At 54.6% G+C, this 25,846-nt stretch overlaps 1 protein-coding gene across 4 annotated transcripts in view; it reads right to left on the bottom strand.

The window, feature by feature from the left end:
• The window catches only part of LOC102964095 (DAB2 interacting protein), a 121,603-nt gene that overhangs the window by 81,375 nt on the left and 14,382 nt on the right, over window positions 1–25,846 (bottom strand). For 3 of the 4 annotated variants that reach the window (XM_042963802.1, XM_042963800.1, XM_042963801.1), the window contains exon 2: window positions 18,063–18,166. In XM_042963802.1, coding sequence (XP_042819736.1) covers window positions 18,063–18,166 — 104 coding nt within the window. Of the gene's footprint in view, window positions 1–1,620; window positions 1,639–18,062; window positions 18,167–25,846 lie in introns of those variants that run through there. The other variant, XM_042963803.1, reaches the window with a different exon arrangement.

The following is a 25,846-nucleotide window of genomic DNA, read 5'->3' as shown; positions in this document are numbered from 1 at the left end:
CGGGCTCGGCCCCAGCCCCAGCTGCTCGCGGCCCGCGCCGCCCGCCCGCCCGCCGACCGAGCGCCGACGGCCCGGCCCGCGCAGCGCGGCCCAGCCCACCCCGCGCCGCCCGGCCCAGCCCGCCACGTCGCCCCCGCCCCCTAAGCCGCTGTTGCCATGGCGACGCCGAGCCGAGTCGCGCCGGCCGCGGCCGAGGCCGCCCGAGCCCCCCCCCCGACCCCCCCCTCGGGAGCGGGGCGGGGGGGGGGGGTCCGGAGGCGAGGGGCGGGGCTGCGAAGAGGCGGGGACCCCGGGGGGCTGCGGCGGGCCCCCTCACCTCTTCCCAGAACGAGGTCACGCCCCCACCCACCTAGAGGAGTCCACGCCCCGCACCCCATCCCGGCTTGACACCGTGCGGTCCTCCACCCGCGAGGTCGGGGTTCTGGAAAACTAAGGTTCTGAGAGCTGGCATGTGATCGGTCCTCTGGGGCCAGTGCCTGATAGTACCCTGGCCACCTGGCCCCCTAACCTGGGTGCCTTCCCTACAGCAGGCGACTTTCAGTGACCCCTCGGGGTGAAGCCCCTTGCCTGCAACCTTGGTTGCCGCAGCAGGGGCACTCCAGCAGGGGCAACCTCCTCAAGGACAGGGTCCCTAGCACCTAGCTCAGGCAGGGGGCAGAGGCTGAAGGGTTTGCTGAGTATCCCCAGGGCATGCTTCAAGGTTTGCAGCCACGTCAGAGGGAAGGCTGGGCAGCCGTTGCTAGACGAGCTGCTGCAGGGCACCATTCATGACCCATGGCGGGTAGGGGTCCCTTCCTAGGAGGATTATGGCAAGCCCCAGCCAGGGCCCCCATTCAGGCCATTTCATTTGTCCGTCTACCAGGCTGCGCAGCGTTGGGAGGACAGAGCTTAATCCCATCCCCAACTCCAGGAGCTCCTGGTCCCACGGAAGAGACAGGGAGGAGGACAGAGTTCAATACATCCAGGTTGAACCAGGCCTCCCTTTATAGGTGAGGGAAGATTTGGGGGCTCAAGCTATCCAGGCTGTGGAACCACAGAAGGTTAGAGGGAGAAAAAAACTCAAGGGAGGTGGGAATCCCCTGATGGAGGAATTGAGAGGGGTTCTGGGGGTCTCACCCACCCCAGCCTCAATTCCAGGTGATATAAGGACAGAAGGAAATGGGCTAGTAACTCATTTTGAAGTCCATGTTGTACCCAGTGTGATCAACACATTTCATCCATCACACAACAAAGGCTAGGCTTGCAGCCCTCTCTGGCCCAGGAGGAGGGGTGGACATTTGCTATAAGCCATGCCCCGTACGGGATCTGTCCATCCCTATGACCCCAGCACCCCATCACTTCATGATGAAGTGAGCCATCAGTTGTACACATCATCTCATGTCACCCACACAAACAAGATAATGACAGAGAAACATTACCCCTTTCTGCAAATGAAGAAACCTTGCTCAGAGAGGTAAGATGGCTTGTCCAAGGACACACAGCTTCCGGGCCTGCCTAATGCCGGGTTCCACTAGGACCGCCCCCCTTCTCTGCCCACCCTCTTCAGGCTTTCCCTTCTCCTATCCTTCCACCCTTCTTTCCTCTCCCTCAGTCTCTCACCTCCGTAGGAAGACGACCTACCCCGTGGTCACTTGTCAGAACTCTGCACATCCTCCAGGGCCTAGCTGAAACACCACCTCATCCAGTCCTTCCAGGCAGTGGGTCCAAATCCTTCTCACTCTGCAGCTCAGTGTCACCAAGATGCTCTAATCAGCTGTAGTTCAGCGAATATTTCATAGGTGTGAGGGGCCGCAGGAGGGAGCCTCCTCCAGAGGGCAATCCCTAATGGAGAGGGACCACAAATGGTGGCAGGCCAAGGAACAGGAGGCTCTCAGGGGACACAGCACAGAGGCAGGAATCTGCACTTCTGCATCAGCTCTGGGCACCCCCAACCTTGGCCTCCTGCCGGGTAAGGCCAACTTGGATGGGTTCTTCTCTCACAGCCAATGCCTCAACGGGCTTGTACTTTTTCTTGGTTTTCATTTTCTACACTGATGACAATTTCACAATTTTTACACTGCTTGTGGTACAAAGAACCTCGAGGCATTTTTCACAATTTATGTAGTTCATTATGTAGCTATACTGACAGCTTTATCCTATTTCTGAGTCTGTTTGTTTGTTTTTTTTTTTAAAGGCTTTCTTCCTTCTAGGAGGTTGAGTGAGGCCAGTGTCACTCCTCTGCCTCACCTCTCCCTCTAAGGCCACACTTAATGCTCCTCTGACCAGCTGCCTCCCCCCTAAAGCCTACTGTTCCCCACTCAAACCGACCATGACCACCCACACCACATCACATGTGCCCACCCTGGAGGACCTTGTATCCCCCAGAGGACCCAGCTCAGGACTCTGCATATAGCAGACTTAGCAAAAGGCTCATCATCCCAGAAAGCCACAGCTGGAAGGGGACTCAGGTCCAAAAGTCTGTATATAAGGGCAGACGAGCCCCAGAGACAGGAAGGGACTCACCCAAAATCACATATCAAGGTCAATCAAAGACCCCAGACTCCAGTTCCCTACTCTGCCCAGCCTCGTAGCTTGCTTACTGACCTCCTTTATGGGGCGGAGGGCCACGGGCGGCTTCTCACCCAGCCCCGGATGAAGGGAGACGAGCCTTTTCTCCTGCCCCTTCATGGGCTGGTCCAGGGACGTGATTTCTGGAGGTGGTTGCAGCTCTAAACTCAAGAAGTCAGAAAATCTTACTCTAAACCCAAGTCAACCTTAGTGAGAGGCAGTGGCCAAATCACGTCCCTTCTTTGTAACAGGGTTCTTGAGGTCTGCTTTCTAGAACTGTGGTGGAGCCTCCTGACAGCCCAGTGGCTGAGAACGGGGAGCAGGGGGCAGGCAAACCAGGGCTCAGGACCAACTCCACAGCCCCCCTGGCCAGAAGATGGCAGGCAAGGCCCAGCAGCAGTGTGTGAAATGGGTGAAGGGGTGCAGTGAGGAGAGAGAAAGCTGTGGACCTTCCAGGGCCTGACTCTATCTATCCCAACCCTCCCCAGGAGGCCACCCTGCTGATCACACCCGTGGGCCAGCATCACTTGTGTTCGTATCTTAATTCAGACAAGTTGTGGGCAAATTACTGGCCTGCTCCACTCCAAGCCTCAGTGTCCCTATCTGTAAAATAGGCTAATGATACCTACTTTAGAGGGTTGTGGGAAGGATCCAGAGGCAAGATATCACCAGTAATATAGTAAATAATAAGCCACTGAACATGGGAGTTGCCGGCTTTATTATTATCATTGCTGATGTGGCTGTATTCCAGCCACCAAGTTTTGCCCTGAGAAGGTACATGACTACCACAGGCGGGAGTCTGCCCCGGGCTCTCCCAGGAGCCTGAAGGCTATCTCGCAGCAGGGACAGGCTGGTGTCATGCCTAGTGAATGAATGAACAGGCTTGCAAAATGGTCCCGGAGCCACAGAACGTCCTCCGGGTTGAAGGCTTTAAAGTAAGCACGTTTTCTAAAGCAACCTCACAGAGCCTCTCAATGTGCAAAGTGTGCGAGCCGGGGGCAGGCGGGGCCGCTCGGTCCCCAGACCAGGGACCGATGTCTAAAGCTCGGCGAGCAGCCAGTGAGCCCTGTGGGGACGGAACCCACTGCCTCCCCAGATGGGGTGTTCGGCCTCTACTAACACAGCCTGTAGCTGTTTTTCCACATGCTTCTCAGCAGCTCCCCCATCCCCATCCAGCCATTGTGCCACCATCCTGACATCTGGCCCCAGCCCTCCTCATCCCTTCCTCAGGATGTTCTGAGAAACTCTCTCAAGGGCCCCAAGGAATTCCAGACACGTGATGTGTTCATTCACCCACTTCAGTCAATTCCGAGCGGGGCCGATGAGGAGAGATGACCAGTTATGGAGCTCCTGTTCTGCAGCGTCCCTGCCCCTGGCACTCTTTGAACACCCCCCAAGTCCCAGGAAGGAGGCCTGGGGGGATGGGCCTGTTATCAGGAATGCGGGGAGGATGCCTCAGAACTCAGAATGTTTTGGGTTTTCAGGTGGGGAAACAGAAGCCCAGAGAAGCTAAGCCCCTCGCTAAGAGCAGCAGAGCTATTAGGCGGCTGGGGGTGTCTATACATATGGGGGCCCTCGACATATGTGCCCGCACGTCCTCGCCAAACAGCTCAGCCCCAGGCTCCGGGGGCCACAGGCCAGACCAGAGGAGAGAAAGGAACTGCACTCTCTCCCTGAGCACAGCAGTGTCACGGGTGAGGACTGGTGGCTCAGGGAGGGGACACCTTGCCCAGGCCCAGCCTCACACATGCCTCACACAGGAGTCCCCTAGGCAGCACCTAGGGGACCCCGGGTTTGCACTCCAGCACCACCCCTTGGGCACCCAGAGGTGGCAGGCCACCACTGGTCCTCTGAGCCATCTTGGACCCTGAGTGTGAAGCGCCGGGCACCGTGTCTGGCACACAGCGGGCACTCTTGTCGAGCGGGAGTCCCTTCTCCTGGCTCCATCGTCTGTTTGGTCCTGCATCCTCGGTCCTGTCTTCAGGGCCTTTCCCCTTCTAACAGACAGACCGGTGGTGGGCCTGACCTGCCTTTGACTCCCACTGAGACAGCGCTCAGGATGGAGGCAGAACCCGGCGGGCTCTCCCTCGGCCCAGGCCCCACTCCTCCTCCAGTGGCCGTCTCCAAGGCCTGCACCCACACAGAGAGCCTTCAGGGAAGGAAGCCGCCTTAACAGGCGTGTCTCTCAGTATCCTTCTGCAGCTTTGCACGGATGCCAAAATCACACCGACAAACACAGGAAAGGGAGCGGAAGACCCCATCTAGATAGTTCCACCTCTCTCGACCCTAGGAGAGGAGATCTGCTGGGCATTACTGGCTGGCGGGCAGCCTCGACGCCTTAGGCTCCGGGAAGACGTCCTGCTTCTAGAGTCGCGAGGAGGGGCCAGATCAGGCAGCCAGGGCAATGCCCACATGGTAGAAGGCAGGAGGGCAGGAGGACTTCCCAGAAACACTGAGCAAGGCAGTAGCAGAACCACGGCAGAGCCTAGGTGTCCAATCTCCTCACCCAGTGCTCTTTGCCACGCCTGCACCCCACCCTTCGAGAACCTCTCCGGCTCCCCACATCTCCTCTCTCCAGACCTCAGTCTTCCCTTCTGTATTATAAGGGCTGGGTTGGGTGATCACCAGGCTCCATTCCAGTGCTGATATCTGGTGATTCTAAACAGCTAAAGCCAGAGCAGCTGTGCCTTCCACAGCTGGGCTCCCCCAGGCCTGGCACTAACAGGACCAGAGGCTTCTCTGGCTTTTCCTCAGTCCTTCAGACACACCGTTCCTCTTCCCTGTTCCTGGGGCTCTGCCCTCAGCAAGCTGCCAGGCTTCCCTGGCTTCCTCCCCTGGGAAGTATGTACCATCAAAGAGGGTCCCAGTTGGGGAATGACTCACTCATGGTGGCATGTCCGACGTTGTGACAGCCGTAAGAGGACAGGCATTTTAAGCCAGGATGAAGCTGGTGCCTTCCTGGTAGTCACCTACTCACGGGCCACCCTATGCCCACATTACCCTCTGTAGTCGCCTGCCAGTGCTGCTTTGAGGGTAAGACCTCCACACCCCAGCTTACCCAGAGAAGGCAGCCAGACTACTCGGGCCGCAGAACGAGAACCTATTCAAGAGCCATGAGAGCCAGCAGGGGGCTGGGTTTTGGCACAGAAGGGTCACTCTTGCATTAAAATATTGCCAAAAAACCCACACTTCAACACGTTTCTATGGAGAAACACACACAGCCAGAAATGCACACAAATTCAAAGACATGCATGCATTCAAAGACACATGGTGGGGCGGGGGGGTGCGTGCCCACAATGAAATGCAGGCATAAACATACAAGTCCCCTCATCACTACCACACACAGATACACACACATAAACAAACGTGCACACTGACCAGCACACAGAGAAATACACCCATACGGTCATGAATCATGCAAATGGAGATACAAATACACCGGAACAAACTCACAAATATACATACATACTCAGCTGTCACCAGGCACATACAGAATGACCAAACATACCAGCTCATATGGACTCATATTCACAACCACAAAAAGCTAGGAGCCCAGGTCTTGGGTCAAAGGGGAGAAAATGCTGCTGCTACCATAATCCCCATGATCTGTGGGCAGGACCTCACTTTGCACCAGAATCTCTATTTGCTTCTCTCACACCCTGAAACTTTGCCTTCACAGCTCCCTGAACGTGTGGTTTCTCCGAGTCATGTGGCCTCAGGGCCCCACCCCCTGTCCAGAGCTGGAGATCCCTGCCCCAAACATTTCTCCTCCTGCCATCATCACACCTAAAACTCCACCTAGGTCCTAGGGTTACCTCACTCTCTAGGAATCCCTGGGAAAAAGGCAAATACTTTTTATCCCTCGCCCCCAAGAGGCATGGCAGCAAAGGGTTCTACCACTAAATGACTACGGGCCCTAGGCCAGTGACCTAACCATCCGAGTCCATTTCAGTTTCTGTAGAACGAGGACAACAGTCGTCACCTCCAGGTTGTTGTGACAAGTCAGTGAGATCACACATGTAAAGAATTTAGCCCTTTTCCCGGCACTCAGGAAATGTCAGTTACTATCATCTTCATTTTTATGGCTTGGACTTTGACCACCAAGGGCCAGCCCAGCCATTAGCCGGAAGGAAAGAGAGAGCAGGAGTTTATCAAAGCAAACTGTAGAACCCAAATCTCCTTTGGTGGGGAAGTCTGCTGGTCAACAGCTCATTCAGGGTGTATTCTCTGAGCCTCCCCATGTGCTGAGTCCTGGAAGGGATGGGATTTCTGCCCTCAAGGATTCCACAGTGCAGCTGGAGAGGTGAACCTGGCCCTTCCTAGACACCTCCAGGAGCCTCCTCGCTGCTTTGCTACCTCCGGTCTTGCCTCCCTTCCCCTGTCCATTCTCCAAGGGCATCCAGAGGGGTCCTTGTAAAAGCAGATCATATCCTGCACTGACCAGCTCCACCCCTTTCCACAGCTCCCAGAGCTTTGGGGATAAAAGCCTAGCCCCTTAGCAAGGCCCTTAAAGCGCTTCATAATCCATCCCCTGGGCTCCAACCCCAGTGGCTTCAATGGGACTTTCAGAATCGCCAGCCCCTCCTGCCACAGGGCCTTGGCATAGGCTGTTCCCACTTCCTAGAATGGAGACCCCTTTGCCCAGTGGATCCTGCACACCTTTTTGTTTCTCCTCACAGTCTGTCCTGAGGTGCCGACAAAATGCCCTCCGAGTAGGCCAGGTCCCTCTGCAGACTTATCACCGTTGTAATTATACATGTATTGATTTCATGCCTCCCTCCTTCACAGGACTGTGGGGACCATGCTGGCCTGGCTCCCCAGTGCAGGACACATGGCAAGTATTCCTCAATACTTCCTGAACTAATTAACAAATATTAACGATATGAAGGAAAAAGGAGAAAGGCTGAGAATATGCTCTGGGAAGTTTTTTTTTTTTTTTTAATGTTTATTTATGTTGAGAGAGAGAGAGAGAAAGAGAAAACGCCCATGCGTACACACATACACACAGGGGCGTGTGCAAACTGAGGAGGGCAGAGAGAGAGAGAGAGAGAGAGAGAGAGGGAGAGAGCACACCCCAGGCGGGCTCAGCGCTGTCAGCACAGAGCCCGATGCAAGGCTTGATCTAACGAACCGTGAGATCATGACCGGAGCCAAAATTAAGAGTCGACGCTTAAACGACTGAGCCCCCCAGGCACGCCCCGTGCTCTGGGAGGTTTTTAAAGGGATTCCCTTGTGGTCAGTCTGGGTGGGTTTGCCGGAGGAGACAGCTTTTGAGAGCGTAGTAGAAACACTGAAAGCGAGGCAATGGGTGGTCTTGCTGAGCTTATCTGGGGCAGGGAAACCGCAGATGAGCATTCCGGGCAGAATCCTGGCACGGGCAATGGTGCAGAGGTATGACAGCCCGAAGCCTGGCTGCCTCAGAGGCCCATGGAGTGAGCACAGGTCTCTCTTTTTTTTTTTTTTTTTTTTTTTTTTTTTTTTAATTTATTTTTGGGACAGAGAGAGACAGAGCATGAACGGGGGAGGGGCAGAGAGAGAGGGAGACACAGAATCGGAAACAGGCTCCAGGCTCCGAGCCATCAGCCCAGAGCCTGACGCGGGGCTCGAACTCACGGACCGCGAGATCGTGACCTGGCTGAAGTCGGACGCTCAACCGACTGCGCCACCCAGGCGCCCCAGCACAGGTCTCTCTGACCTCCCAGTTACACCCCGCCACCTGAGCCCAGGCTGATAACGTGGGGCATGACCCCTCCCCCAACAGTGCAGACCACACCCGGATCGAGGGGGCCCCTAAGGAAGCCTGGGAGGAAGGAGGAAGGGGGCACCCAGTTGGGAAGAGGATGAGTGTGTGCAGGTAGTAGGAGGGGGTAACGGGGACATCAGAGATGCCCTCCTGATACGTGCCAGGGCCCAGGACTGAGTGGCATCAGTGAACACTGATGAAATGACACACACGTTTCTGAGATCTCAGGGAGGGAGGTGATAACCCAGAGCAGCCAGGGAGTGACTCACTGCCCCATAAATCCTCTGGCTAGCCGACACTTGCCTTAGCATAAGCAGCCTGTCCCAGAGGTCTGGACAGCCACAAACACTTCATCAGCTGCTTAAGCCCTTGGCCAGCCCTGACCCCGGGCTGGGGAGTCCAGCACCGAGGGCTGCGTGGCTGCAGGGAAGCTGGCTCCCTCGGGGAGCCTCACCCCTGCAGCAGGATCTCCCCCTTCCTTTCTCCCCCCTCCCCCCTCCAGGCCCTGCTTGAAGTCCCAGCACCAGGCCAGTCTTCCCGGGGTGACTCACTAACTTCAGAGCTTATTCCCTGTCCTGTGCTCTGTACACCCTGCATGAGTGAACACCCCTACCAGAGGCCACCTGGCAGAATGGCAAGAAAACCATGTTAGGAGTCAAGAAAGCTGAGTCCAAAAACCCAGCTTGGCTATTAATAAGAACGAGGACCGTTCCAACGTGCTAATAAGAGTAAGCCAGATGTACTTATTCAGCCCCAAGCTTCAGGCGCCGTATTAGAGCTTCACGTGACTTTCCTGGTTTCGTTCTCACAACCCAACGTGCAGATGACAGAATGGAGGCCCAGCGAGATCAAGCAACTTTCACAGAGCCACACAGCCAGGAAGCAGCCAAGCTGGGGTCAGTCCAGATAGCCTGTGCCAGAGCCCAAGCTCTTCCATAATTCCATTATTGCACGGCGAGGCTCTAAGCAGGTACCTTAGCCTCTCTGTGACTCACTTTCCCTTTCTCTACAATGAGGGGATTGGTCTGGCTGAGGTCTAAATCCTTTCCAGTGTAGGCATGCCATCTTTCCCCTCCCTGGTGACCCATTTGCAGGTAACAACAAATGGGAGGAATCTTCTGGAGACCACAGCTTTCAGGAAGGAAGGGTGTGAATGGTGGGGACTCCAGCTCTGTGCTGGGCCACAGGGGGCTTCCAGGAAGTCGGTTTCTCCTCCTGCCCCTCCCGCGCCCCCCCCCCCAGGTACCTAGGTGGTCTGGAGTAACCCTACATCAGCAAGGCAGGGAAGAGGTGCTACCCTTTTTCTCCCTGGACCAAGAGCCACCAAAAAGCATCAAGACCCCAGGGTGCCACAGCCCCAGGGACGAGAAACATTAGTGGGAGGGAGAGGTGAGAGGCAGGTGGAACCCTCATAAATCCACCTGAGTGAGCAATGCTTTTTAAAGCCCTTTTCACTACAGGATACAAAATGCACCGTTTGGGGAGAGGATTTTATAGGCTATTTCTCCTCCTGGGTGATTTACCATCTGCAGGCCTGGCTTACCTGGGAGTTCTGCCCCTGAGGGATCATGGGAACCCATGGAGTGGAGTCAAGGTCAGTTTCACAACAAGGGCTGGTGTCCTTGCCAGGGCTCTGTGGTGGTCCGAGTGACTTGTCCTGACCTCCTGACCTCTCCTCCCAAGATGGGTGTCCACCTGGCCCCAGAGACATCAAGCGGGGCTCTCAGAAGGGACTTCTGCTCCCTACTCATCCCCCTCCCCACCCTGCACTCACTCACCCAATCCATTCTCTCTCACACACCTTCACTGCACAAGCCCATCCAGGGGCCCACCACACATGAGGCCCCATCTCAATGCCCAGGGTTCAGATAAATCAGAAACAGTCGCTGCCCTTGAGAAAGTCACCGTCTGGTAGATGGTTAAGTCACAGTCTGACTGTGACTGAGCTCTGAAGCATAGGGGAGGAGATGCCTGCTGGAGTGAGGGAGTGTGGAGGAGGGAAGGAGCTCTCAAGGCAGGGAAATGGAGAGGGCCTGTGGACAGGACCAGCCTGTACGAAGGAAGGCACTGAGGCTGGGACAGGCCTGGGGGGTGGCAGCTGGGGAGCTGGATCCCACCCCCTGGAAGCCATTTAAGGTGCTGGAGGAGGGTAATAACAATTGTGGCTTATTTTAGGCATTCTTTAAGCAATTCCAGAGGAAAAGTAACTCATCCCAATGCAAGGCCTTGTATCGGAAACAGATGTCATTGCAGCCACCTCCAAAGAGGGCCTCCTGGCTTTAGAAACAATTCCCACCTGAAGACTCAGATATAATTATGTCTGTAATCCAACCCAAATGCCACTTGATGTGACAGAGACAATTGCTTTGTTTTCCCACGAGGGGGTGGGGAAGTGAGGGCATCTGAGCCCCGCCCCCCCACCCAGAAGAGGGCCTGCAGAGGCCACAGGGTGGGGTGAGATGAGGGGAGCCATTCCTTTCTGCCCTGAACAGACACCTTTTGACCCTTGGGGACCAGGCCAGCTGGAGGTAGGGACGAGGCAGGATGAAGCAGGGAAATGGGGAAGCCCAGGTTCAGATGCCAGCTCTGTCCGCAGTTGGCTGTGTGACCTGGGACAATTCACCTTCCCTCTCTGGGCCTCAGCATTCTCATCTATAAAATGGAGAGAACACGACTGGTTGGCAGAGGCTGGGCTGGTGCTGTGGGCCAGGCTCTGCAAGAACTTCAACACCGTTCCAACAGCAAGGGGCTGGCAGAGCTGGGATCTGAACCCACGTCGGCAGGACTTTCGGCCCCAGTTCTGACAACCACCCCACCTCTGCCAGAACACCTGCCTTGCTCCCTTTCGAAGTACTGGTGGGGGTGGACCAAGACACCTGCAAGCCATCAAAGGATGACCACCAGAGTGTCTGTTAGCCAGCCTGACGATGGCGGCAGTGCCCCGATGCTGCCTGGCGGCCCTCAGGCTGGTCGGCCTCAGCCTGTGCCTCTCCTGCTGGAAAGCGGCCTTGGCCCCAGGCCTTGCCCCATTCCAGTGTCTCTAATTTGGGCCCTCTCTCAGGGGTCCCCCAGGTCTCTGGCCAACCCGGGCCCAGTCAGCTCAGCCACCAGGGCCAGACCCAGCTGCCCAGAGGTGCTCCTCGATTTGAGTTGTTTCCTCCACCCAGTGGTGAGCTCGTTTAGCTCAGCCGGGCCCCTGTGGCCCTGGGGGGGGGGGGTCACACAAACCCCAGGGACTTCCATTCTCCTCTGGGAGCGGCTGCCCAGGCGTCCACTCGCTGCCCTCTGCTGCCCCCAACTGGCAGGAAACGGCCCTGCGCAGACGTCTCCAGCTCCCCGCATCTGTACTCACCACCTGGGAACTTTGTCTCTGGTCCCTTGGGTATCACTTTGCCCACCTCCACCTCCTGGTGCCGGGGCTGAGCCCTAGAAGCTCCACCAAAGGCATGTTGCTCTGGGGCCGCAGATAATGGGTACAGAAGGGACGGGGTCTGTCTGATTACCTGGGACTCTGGGGGAAGGTGTCTGGAAGGAGTGAGCCCCACCCACCAGAAGAGGGAACAGAGGATGAACGTTGGCTGAAGGCCAGACACTGGGCCCTCACAGCCACTCTGTGAGTGAGGGGCTCCTGTGCCCATCTACAGATGGGGAAAGAGAGGCTCAGAGACCCGCGATGATACCATCATTTATTAATGAGGCAGGCAGCTCTCCAACAGCACCAAATACCACAGCCCGCCGTCACTCCCCGGCCTGACCTCAGGTTCAGGAGGCTCCAAATAGCCCCTCACCCCATATCTCTGCCCCAAAGAGCGTCCTGGCCCACCCTGGCTGCCCTGGCCAGCTCTCGCCCCCGGGTGGCCCTGTGATAACATTCCCGTCTCCTCGATTCCCGCTGCAGGAAAGGAGCTTCTCCCTGCAGAAGGTGGACACAGACCAAAATGATAGTAATTTTCCTTTTGGGTTTGAACAGTTTAATAACAATTAGCCTCTCTCCACCACCCTCTCATCCGCAGAACACTTGCCACCCACCGGGCCGGGAGACTCCAGCTCACAGGCCTCCACTGAGCAGGGTATTGCGAGGAGGGGCCCGGGGCACCCATCTGTGGGACCCCGATCCAGGGCCCGGCCCTACTGCTCAGTCACACCCAACCACGGCCACACGGCTGACATCCCCACACCGGTTTGGGGGCCACAGACACAGATGGGCCCAAAGCAGCCTGGGGTGGCGGAGGGAGCCCCGACAAGTATTCCAGGCAAGCCTTCCCTCTCTGGGCCTTAGTTTCGCCACCTGTGCAGTGACAGAGGTGGCTCATCTGGTCTGTGAGCCTGACCAGCTTTTCCGTCCACCACCCCGATGCCTCACTCGAGTCGCCCCAGCTGAGAAGGGGCACGAATGGAGGAAGAGAGGCAGACCAGGAGGTGGCAGTGTGTGACGAGTGGGCAGGAGCCATCGGAGGCCTCTGGGGACCTTCAGACCCACAAATGCCCATTTCCTTAAGCCTCTCTTCCCAGGAAGCCTGATGGAGGTGGGCAGAAGGACTCAACTGCAGGGAAGAGAGGGCTGGAAGCGGCAAGGCGTGAGCAGCCCCGAAGGGGGGCACGGACACAGGGACACCTGGGCTCGATTCCAGGCCCCGTTCCAGATAGGCTGTGTGACTTTGGGAAAGGACCCTCCCCTCTCTGAGCTCCAGGCCTTCCTCTGTACGGGGAAGCGTTCGTGATCGCTTCCAACGGCCTTCCACGGTGGTGTCGAAGGGGTCCCCCTCACAGGCCTGTGTGTTTATGTCCACGTGCCTGGCACTATGTGTGTGATGGGAAAAGACAGCTGAGTCACGAAAAGGGCGCAGGGAAAAGCTGCAGGAGTGGGGAGAGGGGTGTGGAGCTGGAAGTCCGCATCCCAGAGATCTGCTGGCTCCACTCCTACCCAGCATCGCCTGTGGCTCCTGTGCCCCACAGGGGCAAGTCCAAAGCCTCCACCCACTCACTTTCCTCTCCCGTGCCCCCTCCTTTATGTCTCCAACTCACCCAACACTCTAATCACACAGGGCCGTTGGCTTGTTCCAATTCACGTACGTCTCCCCCAGCTGGAATACTCTTCTCCCTTTGCTCCTGACAAACTCCTACACATCCCTCAAAGCTCAGCCCCAAAGATCCTCCTCCAGGATTTCTTCCCTACCGTTATCAGCCGATGGTAACTGCCCCGTGTTCTGCGTTCCCACAGCACCCCGGCCGCACCTCCATCCCACCACCCGGGGTGCGCACAAATGAGCATCCAGCAGAAGTAGGTGATTGAAAGGAACTAAGACCCCCTTCCAGAAGCATCTGCAATCAACCCGCGACTGAGTTTATCTGCAGCTTCCGCCACCCCCCTGGGCCTTCCCCTCCCTGACACTTCTCCTTCTCCATCTTGCAAAAAATAGCCCTGAGACCTAATTTCAGCTAAACCTTCAAACACGATTCTCCACTTTCAACTTCCCGAAGAGGAATCAATTGGCTGTCAAGTTTCCCAGAGTCTCTGCCGCCTCCCACACCCCAGCCCTGCCAGCCCTCCTCAAGGTCGATGGGAGGGGGTGGGGGGCAGACAGGAAGGACCCAGCCTACACCAAGGGGAGGTTGGGTCTGGGGAAGGTGGCGGGCTGAGGGGACCCGTGGGGAGACAGGTAACAGTCACCATCACCTTCCCCCCAAATCAAACCACGAATTCCTAACATGGAGTGGCAGGTGAGAAGGGGCGGCATGCTGCTGTGCTAAGGATCCCTGGGCTTTGGGAAGGGAGATGGGCCCAGGCAGAGCCCCCAGACCCCGTCTGACAGCGTGTGCAGATACGGGGCCCCGGCTTGCTGCCTGCCTTCCCTCTCTTCCTTCCAGGATTCCCTACTGATGCAGAGAAAAGGGTTTGAATCTTGGCCTCGACATCTCGGTGGAGCCTGAGAGCTGAGGGCCAGAGACGGGCAGAAGGCCCATGTGGTCACGTGCTCCCAGCTCCCTTCTCCATCCTACCCTAGTCCAGGGTCCTCCATAGCTCTCAGGGCACACCCCAGCCTGCTGGCACCATGGGTCCTAGTGGTCCACTCCCCACCCCCAACTCCACCTGTAGATAGAAGGAAGTCATACCAGATGGGCAAAGGTTCTGTGTCTTGCCCAGGTCACAAAGCTGATATGAGGCTCAGCCCTGAGTCTGCTGACTTTTAGCTCATTCTTTTCGTTACTGCATCGAAATCTTTAAGCGCCCACTTTATGCCCAAACCACATGTTGCCTTACAAAGTCCATACTCCTCATTTTAGAGAAGGGTAAACTGAGGGTCCCCCAGGGTCACATGATCTCCAAGAAACAGAGGTGGGACTTGTGCCCAGCCCCTGATGCCCTGTGGGGTGGCTGCAGTCCCAGGCCAAATCACAAAAGGTTGGGGCCACGTATGGGTACAAACAGCCGGGACCCAGAAGTGCTCCCAGCTGAGTGGTGACCTTGGACAAGTCCAGCCTCTCCCAGGCTTTAGTCTTCATGGGGGAGGCAGACAGAATGAATCCGAACGAACACAACATGTTGATTCTCCATTAAACTCCATGGTTGCACAAGGGCATTTCTGTGAGAGGGGGTGACATCCTGTCCCCCGAGTTTCAAACGGCAGCGAAGACACCAGTTATTCAGGTATATCCTGTACTGTGTCTCCTGCCTCCCCCGGGGCAAAACCATGTTGCCTGGGTTCCCTCGGCGGGGGAGGGGGGAGGGTACACACAGCAGCAGTCAGCCAAGCACGTGAGGATGCGGCCTATGGCAGCACATGTGAGGAAGTGCAAGCTGGGCAGGAGAAGAGGGTGTGCTTCTGGTCCTACAAGCATCCGTCCCCAACACCCAAGCCCGGCTCCCTCCCACCAAACGCCCTGTCCTTGGCTCTCCACCCTGACCCTCCCCAGATCTCTACTGTTCCAAAGCCAAAAAGGGAAATACGATTCCAAGGATAATGGCGGATATTCAGTATTGAGTGTCCACCCTGGGTCAGACGTGGGCCTCGACGTGCCAGGACTCACGAAGGTCCACCACAGTCCTTCAAGGAAGGGTGGACATTCCACACGTTACTGATACAGACCGGAGGCTCAGAGAGGCTGAGTGACTAATGAGGTCACACAGGTCACGGAAGAGCCAGGATTTGAACCCAGATCCCTATCTCTGAGCTCTCTAGCACCCGTGAGGTCCAAGCACAGCCCAGTATAGACACTCACACCCTGAACTGCTCCACACAGAAAAGGGCCAAGGTGTCCAGGGAAGGACACAAAACGTGAATGTCCAACGGTCCTGGCATCCATCATTCTGGAGCTGTGTGACACCGAGCAAATGATTTCATGTCTCTCAGCCTCAGCTCCCTCATCTGTGAAATGGAGACACGAATGGTCCCTCCCCTCCAGGTTGCTGTGAGAAGTGGGTAAAGTGACAAGTGAACACGCTTTCCACCTTGCGGACCCAGCTCGTGCAGGCAGGACTGAGTCCCAGTGCCTGGGGGTCCAGAAGCCTGGGGCTGGCTCTGACCCACACACGGTTAATGGGGCGAAGACGTCACTACAAGAAGGACGCCAAACCTACCCGGCAGTTAAAGAGCCGCAGTGACAGCAACTTCAAGGTGTGATGATACCTCTATCAGAGCAGCAAAAGGAAGGGGAACAGGCAAGGAGAAACACTGGGAGGTTCCAAGAGGGCACGGGGGCAACGGCTCCCCTGCTCACGGCCGGGAGTGCACACTTGTGCCCTGACGTCAGAGAGGCTGGTCTCAACCTTGGCTCCACCGTTTAGTGGCGCTTGGAGCTTAGCTGAGTGACTTCCCCTCTCTGAGCCTCAGTTTTCTCATCTGTGAAATGGGGTGATCAAAGTTTCAGCTTCAGGGCTATCTTGAGGATTAAAAAAGATCATCTACGTAGGACCGGAAGCATAGTGCAGGTGGCTACGTTATTATTAGTCTTTGTTCCCTAAGGCCCCTGAAGGCTCAGCCCCAGAGGCTGTGGCCCCTAGGGCCCGGGGGAAGGCAGGACTTGGCCTCAGCTCCAGTTGACTGATTGGAGTCAGGGTCACCCAGGTGTCAGCGTCTTTGCCCTCCCTGCAGGTTAGAGATGGTCTTCCAGGGGCCCCCACCACACCCAGGGGAGTGACCCTGAATCCACTCTGGCACAGGCTTCCCTTTCCTCCTGCTGCCCAAGGCCAATTCAGAGCCTGAGGCTCACACCCACCTCTTGGGGGAGCTTTTTAAATGCAGATACCCAGGTCCTGCCCCTGACCCACTGCACTGAAATCTTGAGGGAACCTAAGAATCTGTTTTGCAAGCATTCTTATGACACACAGACAGGCGGGAGAATCAGTTGCCCCATGGAAAGCCCCACCCCGCTTAGCCTGGCTTTTGAAGCTCCATCGGCCCCAGACTCAGCCCAGCTGCTCAGCTGCCTACCCAGTCCTCCATACCCCTCAACTCCAGTCCCACCACGCATTTCACCGTTTCACAAACACATCAGTTTCTAGTGCGCCTCTATGCCTTTGCAGCTGCTGTTCCCCCTACTTGGAACTCCCTCTTTCACTGTGCCTGCTTACCCTTTAAGACCCAGCTCATAAAGTCAGCCTCCAGGGGGATACCCTTTCTAATGCATAGGGAACAGCTAGTTACTCCTAGCTCATCTGGAGCCCCAAAATCACACCGCATGGTGACAGCCAGGCCCGTGCCCTCTCTGTTCCATCCACCCAAAACCCTCTTTCCCCTGCTCCCCATAGGGCTGGCGCCTCATCCCTTGGGCCTCGGCGCAAATATCACCTCTCGACCACACCACCTCAAGGAAGCCCTCCTGTTGTCCTCTATCACAGCAGCCTGCTTTTCTTCACAGCACGTAGCTCGAGCATGAGAATGTCTACCAGGTCCTCTCTTGGCCACCTCCTCCCACTCAGCCCCAGTCCCAATAATGGTGCCTGGCACACAGCTGGCTTGCCATAAAAACTGCTGGATGAAGGAATGGATGAAGTATCGATCAAACATCCACCCGTCTCCTCTATAGACCATGAGCTCCCAGGGGAAGAGACGGCGTGTTCTGTTTTCTCCCTGTCTGTACTTCTCTGTGCCTCCAGTGGCCGACAGAGCACTGGACAGAGGGGCGCACGGGAACATACAATAGTGTGCGTGCTTGGCGAGGACACAGCGGGACACAGAGAGTCAGATGATAAGGGTCACCGCGTTCTGTCTCTGTAAAGCTGTTCGGGTTAGTCATAAAAAGGTGTATGCTAATGAGGCCACTGAAATCAATAGCTGAAGTATATATGCTGTGCTTTGTCAATTCTAAGGCCTCATCAGTTTTAAGATGCAGCATTATTTTATGGGTCTCCAAGAAAGAAAAAACACAGCGATTAAATTATGACACGCCACAGACTGCAACGTGAGAGATATTAAAACGCAAAAATTAAAATCGTGCATCTTAAGAGTCGCGGAAGCGTGGTGTGCATGTGCACACGTGAGGGTGTGTTTATCTGGCCTCGCTCGCGCTAGACTCTCACTTCCCCGGCCAGCTTGCTCTGGGCCCCGTGGCTGCGGGGCTGTCTGTCCTCCGTCTGCCCCCTCCCTCACAGGACGGGACCCCCGTGTGGCCCCCAGGCTGAGCCACAGAGAGGGGAGCAGCTGAGTGATCGGATACCTAGAACAAGGGAGGCTGGATGCTCTCCCGGTCCGTGAGGCTCCAGGAAGGGGGCCCGCGGGGTCGCAGAGTGGCACCCCAGGCCAGGTGGCGATGGTGACGCAGAGATAGTTACCGTGACCCGGAACGGCGTGGTGGCCGAGGGCTCCATGCTGGGGTTCTTCTCTGAGAGGCTGCCGGGCAGACTGCGCCGGGAGCCCGGCCTTTCCTGGGGCGACTCTGTCAACAGAGGGAGAGAGAGGGTGATGACAGACGATCGAGGCCACTCGGTCAGGCCCTCCTGGCATTCCCCATCCTGCCCAGGATGACAGGCAACTGGTCCCCCTAAAAGAGTACAGCCACTGTGGAAAACAGTTTGGCTGTTCCCCCAGAAAGTGAAAGACAGAATTACCCCACGATGCAGCAATTTTTCTCCTGGGTATATACCCCCAAGAGTTGAAAACAGGGACATACACAGACTTGTATGCAAATGTGCACAGCAGCGTCATTCATAATAGCCAAGAGGTAGACACAGCCCAAGTGTCCATCCACAGATGAATGGACGACCGTTCATACATACAGGGTGGTACATCCATACGATGGAATGCTATTCCGTCATAAAAACGAACAAAAGTTCTCACACACGCTGCAGTGTGGACGAACCTTGAAAACATGCTGAGCTACCAAAGCCAGACCCAAAATGTTGTACGAGTCCACTTACATGAAACACCTGCAATCGGCAAACTCATAGAGATGGAAGGTAGGTTGGAGGTAACCTAGGGGCTGGAGGCAGGCGGAATGGGGAGGTATTGCTTAATGATAAGAGTTTCTGTTTGGAGTGATGGCAAAGAGCGAGAGACGGGTAGCAGTGATGGTCACACCGCACTGTAAATGTATTTAATGCCATTAAAGTGTACCCTTAAAAATGATTAAAATGGCAAACTTCATTATATATATATATATATGTAATTTATATAAGTATATATATATAATATATGTGTGTGTGTGTATATATATGTATATATGTATGTGTATATATATATATATATATATATATATATAGTTGTGTATATTCCAATGTGTTTTAAAAAAAGCTCTCTCTAAATCTTCACTTCGAGTCATATATCTTGTGACATAATAAAGCTTCCTGTTCCTGGAGGTATACAAGTAGTCCCTTCAAACATGAGAATCTGTGATCTCTGGCTTCCAATTCAGACCTTCTTTTCTAGAGGCCTTAAACTCGATGGCAGTGCAAAGGCTGGTAGGTTTCAGGATCAAGGGTAGCACCCAGCTGGTTATTTCAGTGTAGCCATGGGGGGGCCCAGGGTAGCCACGGCTTCCCACAGTTCAAGAGAAGCTGGAAACCCGAGCTTTTCAAAATACGAAGTGTTTTGATTTTTAAACGGTGACAGCTTACTTACAACTCACAGCCGTGACCTGAGCCTGCCTGTTCAAAACCTCTTAGGTCAGTGCGACCTGGCCACTTTCCTGGCTGGCTCCCCCACGCCGTGCTCGGCACTGGCTATCTCTCTGCCTATGCTCCAGCTGTGGTCCCCCACAGAGGAATCCGGTCCATCCCATCCCACAGGCCCCGGAGGAGACCCCTGGTAATCCCTCTGCCCCCAGCTCTCAGCCCCCTTCTGGCTCCTCTAGCAACAGCCAGGCCAAGCCTCCTACCGATGATCTCACTTCGCACACAGTACATGTCTGCCTGTCTGTCTGTCTGTCTCTCTCTCTCTCTCTCTCTCTCTGCTTGGCTATGGAACTCCTACCGCCCGTGCCCAAGCTGGCTGCATCTCATCCCCAGTATCCTGTGTGGAGCCTGGCACATGGGGGCTGCTCAGGAAAGTCCTGTTGGCTCGCAAGGAAGAAAAAGGACGGGGGGCAGACACTTCCCCGGTGCATGTGCACACACAGGGACGCATGCCCAGCCACACACTCACGTCCACATCTATGCAGACACTCCAACGGGTACCCACGCAGACTCATCCGCAGGGACACATGCATTCGAGGACGGGTGGACGTGTGCACATCTACAGAACAGATGACGAGAAGCAAGCTGTCCCAGAAGGCAGAACGGCAATGTCTACATTTTCCGGTCCTTTCCCTCCATGTAGCCAGATTGGACAGAGGTCTTCAGAAGTGTGGAAGGACAGAGTGGAGCCCGTCACCACGCCCCCCAGGATAGGCTCCAGTACTGAGCCCTGGCCAACGGCCAGGCAGGCAATGCCACCCTGGGCCTGGGGGAAGTGGGCCACCACGGGGAGGGGTTCAGGCGTAGCTGACTACCAGGCAGGGGCTGATACCAGGTCCAGTTGTGCACTAGCCAGCCCTCGGCCACCTCTTCCAGAAAAGCTTCCACTACTCAGCATCTCCCCAGCCCAGTGGCTGCGATCTCCCAGGGCCTCTCTGCCTCCCTTGTGGTGTTTCCTGCTGAGAACCTTCTTCCCTCCTCCTCCGCAGTCCCTGCTAGTCACACTCTAGGAGACACCACTCGTTCTGGAGGTTCCCCTAGGAAATCTCTTCTTGGGCTCCTCAGTCTACCTACACCTCTCCCCCCACCCCCCCATCACCTCCACCTGGGTGTCCACCATAACCATTGTGTCCTACCTATGTATGAGGCACTGTGCTCAGCGTCCAGAAGCCCCTCAGGAACTTCGCCTCCCTTCCCCAACACACACACACACACACACACACACACACACACACACACACACATCCCTCCACTGCCCTTCCTGGGCATGTGGGCCATCATGGCTCCAGGCAAGACATACATGGAGCCACCAGGTAGGGCAAGAGGAACCCAGCAAGGCTGCCTCTCCTCTGAGACAAAACCTGATATCCCCTGTGCAAAACACTGCCTCTTGCCTACTGGGTCTTAGCCAGGGGCCTTTGGGGTTACTTGATCCAACCACCCATGGTACAGATGAGGAAGCTGACAGCGGAGGAAAGGAACTTGTCCATTAGCCAGCCTCTAACTCAATAGGACTATAGCACAGACTCTCTCTCAGGTGCTCCCAAAATAGCCTTAGACTTCAATTCAGAAGCCCTGGCCACACCCCACCCATGTGAGAAGGTAGAAACGCAGGAGCCTGCAGGAAGGGATAGGAGTCCCCTCCCCCCTGCACAAAACAGCCGGATCTTCTCACTTTTCAGCCTCCCCTGCATGCTCAGGGCAGGGCCCTGCCCTCCAGAGGAAAGTGACAAGGGACCTTCCTACCTCTGCAGGCAGCTTCCACTGGCCCCAGTTCCATCCTCCACTCTTTTCCACCCTGCCTTCTGCTCCAGGGGGCTGACCTGTGTAGACCCCACCAGCTGAGCTTCTGGACTCCCCAGTTTCCATGAGGTTAGGCCAGTGGTGGGGGGCCCTGGCAGGAGATCGGACGGGGGGTGGGGGGGAGGAAGAGTCGCCCACACTGGTTGCCTCCTTCCACTGATGGTCCCAGCTCCTATCAAGAGGACCCTGTCCCCTGAGCGCCCACACACCTCCCCTCCCTCAGCCTTGGTAGATCATCCCCGGTTGTCACTGGCTCTGGGGTCCCACACTCCTCTTCACGGTTCCCCACACCCGCCCACACCTCAAATCATCCTAGCGTTAAGTGCCATCTGCTTCCTGCTGGACCCTGACTGCTTAAGACCAGTCTGGCTCCCCCAGCTGCTTAAGACCCGGCCCCCGCTTGTGGAGCGGAGGCAACTCCTTTACAGAGGGGTGGGGAAACAAGGCCAGGAAGGAAGCTGTGTCCTGTCATGGGTCTTCAGGGGCAGGGTCTGGGCCAGGCCAGGCTCTCTCCCCATCTGACACCCCAAAGGGCTTTCCCAAGCCTGCCAGAGGCTTGAAACACTAACAAGAAGCTTGTGGATTACGGAATTCTGAACCAGCATTTCTTTACCTTTTATGCCTTATCATTTCCCCTAAGAGGTCTTTTTAGGCATTTTTTTTCTAGATTCCCCCCCACCATAAAACTCTAATACCATATACAGTAGCTATCTTTATGTACTGTACAGAAAGTAAAAAGAGTGAAATTTTGGGGTTCGTGGGTGGCTCAGTCAGTTGAGCGTCTGACTTTGGCTCAGGTCATGATCTCACGGTTCGTGGGTTCGAGCCCCGCATCAGGCTCTGTGCTGACTGCTTGCTTGGGGCCTGGAGACTGCTTTGGATTCTGTGTCTCCTTCTCTCTCTGCCCCTCCCCTGCTTACGCTATGTCTCACTCTGTTTCTCAAAAATAAATAAATGTAAAAACAAACTTTTTTTAAATAAAAAAAAAGAGTGAGATTTTTTTTTTTGCCCCTTCCCTTCTGAGAACCAACTTTTTTCACCTACTTGGGGTAATATCACCCCCAAGTTCTGGAGCCATTCAAATAGAATCCCCACATGACACCTTGGACAGCTATGGTGAGCTCCACCTTCCAGATGAGGAAACTGAGGTTCTGCGAGGCAAAAATGACTTCCTCTAAATTTCCCCCAGGCAGGAAGTAAGAGTATGTGCTCAAGCCCCTTAAACTGTTCCCCAGCAACCCACACTGAGGACCTCAGAGAAGGCAGAGGGTGGCTGGAGCGTGGGGGGTGGGGAGGGATGCAAGACTGGTACCGGGAGACAGGATTCCACCTGGCCTCTGCTGTGTGACTCCAGGCAAACCCCCTTCCATCTCTGAGTCCATGATTTATCATCAATCCAGTGAGTCAGGAGGGGGTCAGGGCTGTGACTATCTCTATTCTCCACCACCAGAACAAAAGCAAAGACAAAAACCCAAATCTTTCTTTATGGAAAGTTGATCACCTTCCCCCAACCTAATTCTGCCTGCAAGGGATCAGTCTGAGTCCTCGACAAACACACAGAGGCCTATGTCCTTTGATTTAGCAGGACTTTTTTTTTTAATCTGGGGACGCAGACACTGGCCTCACGTCCTCAGAGGTCTAAGCAAGACACCTAGTGCCAAACAGAATCCCGGAGACGTTAAGTGACCTAACACTGTGCAGCGTGAAGGTGGCATCCCTAGACCTTTGGAGCACTGGCCCAGGAGTCTCCTCTCAGCTCACACTCTCTCTGTGACCTCCACATGACCTCGGGGCTCCCAACCTGCAAAACTGGGCCACCGGCCGAGCTGACCCCAGATGCCCTTTCCACGAGGAAAAGAAAAAAAAGTCTCCATTTTACCAGAAGTGCCAGGCTGCATGCATTTTAACCTTCATGTGTTTGCAAAATAATAATAATAATAATAATAATAATAATAATAAAATAAAATAAAATCGGTTTCATTCAAATGCTGCCGGCTTGGTTGCCATGGATACCACCTAATCATGAAGGATGACTGTTACTTGTTCCCATGGAAACACGGAGGCCTGAGGAACATCCTGTAATTTCAGACAAGACACCAAATTTCAGTTGTCGGGTTGTACTGCCCAGATCTTAATGCCCAAAAACAGGTAGAGGCAGCAACCTCTAATACTCACATCAGGAGAAAAGAATTCAGCACGAGTACAGAAAAAGGAAAGGAGAGACAGGGGTGTGTGCATATGTGCTGCAAACAGTGACTAGGAAAACGCAAATTAAAACTACCAGATGCCATTTCCCACCTTTCAGATAGACAAACATTAAAAAAAGAACAGTGACCCCAGTGTTGACAGGGATGGGGAAGGCTCCTTCGTCACTGCCGGTGGAGTGGGAAGGGTGTGGAGAACAATTAGGCTAGAGCTAATGGAAACCGACACACGCATGCGCCCTAGGACCAGACTCCCCCCTACATGTCCAGTCTAGAACGATGCTTCATCCTTGCACATGGACGTCTGCACGAAGATGTCCCCTGCAGCACTGCTTTGTAGTAGAAAAATGTTGGGAGCAGCCTAAACGTCCACGGAGAGGGGAATGGAGCACCACACCCTGGGGCAATCATTTGGAGGAATACTATACAGCAAGGAAGAGGGTATGTCTCCGGGGGCTCCGTTCACATGGCACACAATGGCACTACAAAGGATCCGGTTGTGTGAGATCAACAGGAAGCACACCAGAAATATGACGTTGAGTGAAAAAAAGTACGTTGCCAAAGGAAGCAATGCAATCCGCTTACATGCTCCCCCCCCCCCCTTTTTTTTTACAAGAATGTTCCTAACATTTGTAATGGCCAAAAACTGAAACAACGAAACACCCTTCAGTAGGTGAATGGTTAAACTGTGGTCCATCCACTATGTAGGAGGCTGAATATCGGCCCCCCCCAAAGAAGTCCACTTTTCTTCCTAATTCCCAGAACCTGAGAATATGTTACCTTACATGGGGACTTTGCAGACATGATTGAGGTTAAGGAGACGGGAGTTTATCCTGCATTATCCAGAGGGAAACAGTCTTAACCGTGGAAGAGGAAGGCAGGAAGATGAGTCAGAGAGATGTAATGATGAAAGAGGCAGGAGACGTTCTGAGCACGAGAGGAACGATGGCAGAAGGGGATCACAAGCCAAGAAAAGCTGGGAACCCTCCTCTGTTGACAGCCAGTAAGAAAACGGGACCTCGGTTCTACAACTACATGGAGCTGAATTCAGCCAATGAAATGGATTTTTCCAAAGGAACCCAACCTGCTAACATCTCAATTTTAATCCCGTGGGACCCACAGTAGACTTGTGACCTACACAACTCTAGGATGACAGATCTGTATTTAAGCTAATTTTTTTCTAGTGTTTACTTTTATTTATTTATTTTTTTTTTATTTTTGAGACAGAGGGAGACAGGGCATGAATGGGGGAGGATCAGAGAGAGAGGGAGACACAGAATCGGAAGCAGGCTCCAGGCTCTCAGCTGTCAGCACAGAGCCTGACATGGGGCTCGAACTCACAGAGTGTGAGATCATGACCTGAGCTGAAGTCAGACGCTCAACCCACTGAGCCACCCAGGCGCCCCTAAGCTGCTAATTTTTTTTAAGGTTTTTGTTGTTGTTGTTGTTGTTGTTGTTAGTAATCTGTACACCCAACATAGGACTCAAACTCACCATCCAGAGATCAAGAGTCATGTGCTCTCCTGACTGAGCCAGCCAGGCACCCCTAAGCGCTAAATTTTTTTTTCAATATATGAAATTTATTGTCAGATTGGTTTCCATACAACACCCAGTGCTCATCCCAAAAGGTGCCCTCCTCAATACCTATCACCCACCCTCCCCTCCCTCCCACCCCCCATCAACCCTAAGCGCTAAATTTTAATCTGTTGTCGCACAATAAGAAACAAACACACATGCTGTGAAGTATTACACAACAATGAAAAAAGAATGCACTAATAGATTTCCACAACTTGGGTGGATCTCAAGGGCATTATGCTCCGGGGGGGGGGGGGGGCGCAGAAGCCAATATCAAAAGGCCACGTAGTGTCTGATTCCATTTACGTGGCATTCTTAAAGTGGCAAAGTTCTAGAGATGGACAGTTGAATAGTAGTTGCCCGGGGTTGGGAATGGTGGGGGGTGGGCAGGTGGGTGTAGCTATAAAGGGGCATCACCAGAGATCTTTGTGGTGCCAGAATAGTCTTGTGTCTTGATTGTGGTGGTGGTTACATGAATGTGGATACATGTGCTAAAAATGGCACAGAATTATACATACACGGTCCCAAGTTTCAGAAGGGGAGAGAAAAGAGTGGATGAAAACAGCCCCTGACATCCAGAAGCCGACCTGACATGCACAGCTACATCATGTTATTCTCCTTCTGGACATAAACAATCTTACAGGGTACTAGTCTGAGACGAGGTTACCATGATAAAGTGAGACAAAACAAGGCCACTTCATAATTTTGTCTAAGCAACTGACAAAAGCTGGGTCACTGTACCACCCGCAAAACAGCAAACACCCTCCCACGTTGGCTATAATGACAGACTGCTGCTGCTTTAACAATGACAGCTTTATTATCGTCATGCTTACCTCCTCCCCCCAAAGATAAATTTTGAGATAA

Source organism: Panthera tigris, chromosome D4 (genome assembly GCF_018350195.1).
Source record: "Panthera tigris isolate Pti1 chromosome D4, P.tigris_Pti1_mat1.1, whole genome shotgun sequence".
NCBI lineage: Eukaryota > Metazoa > Chordata > Mammalia > Carnivora > Felidae > Panthera > Panthera tigris.
The sequence above is the reverse complement of the archived record's forward strand: the minus strand, read 5'-3'. Positions and strand labels throughout refer to the sequence as shown.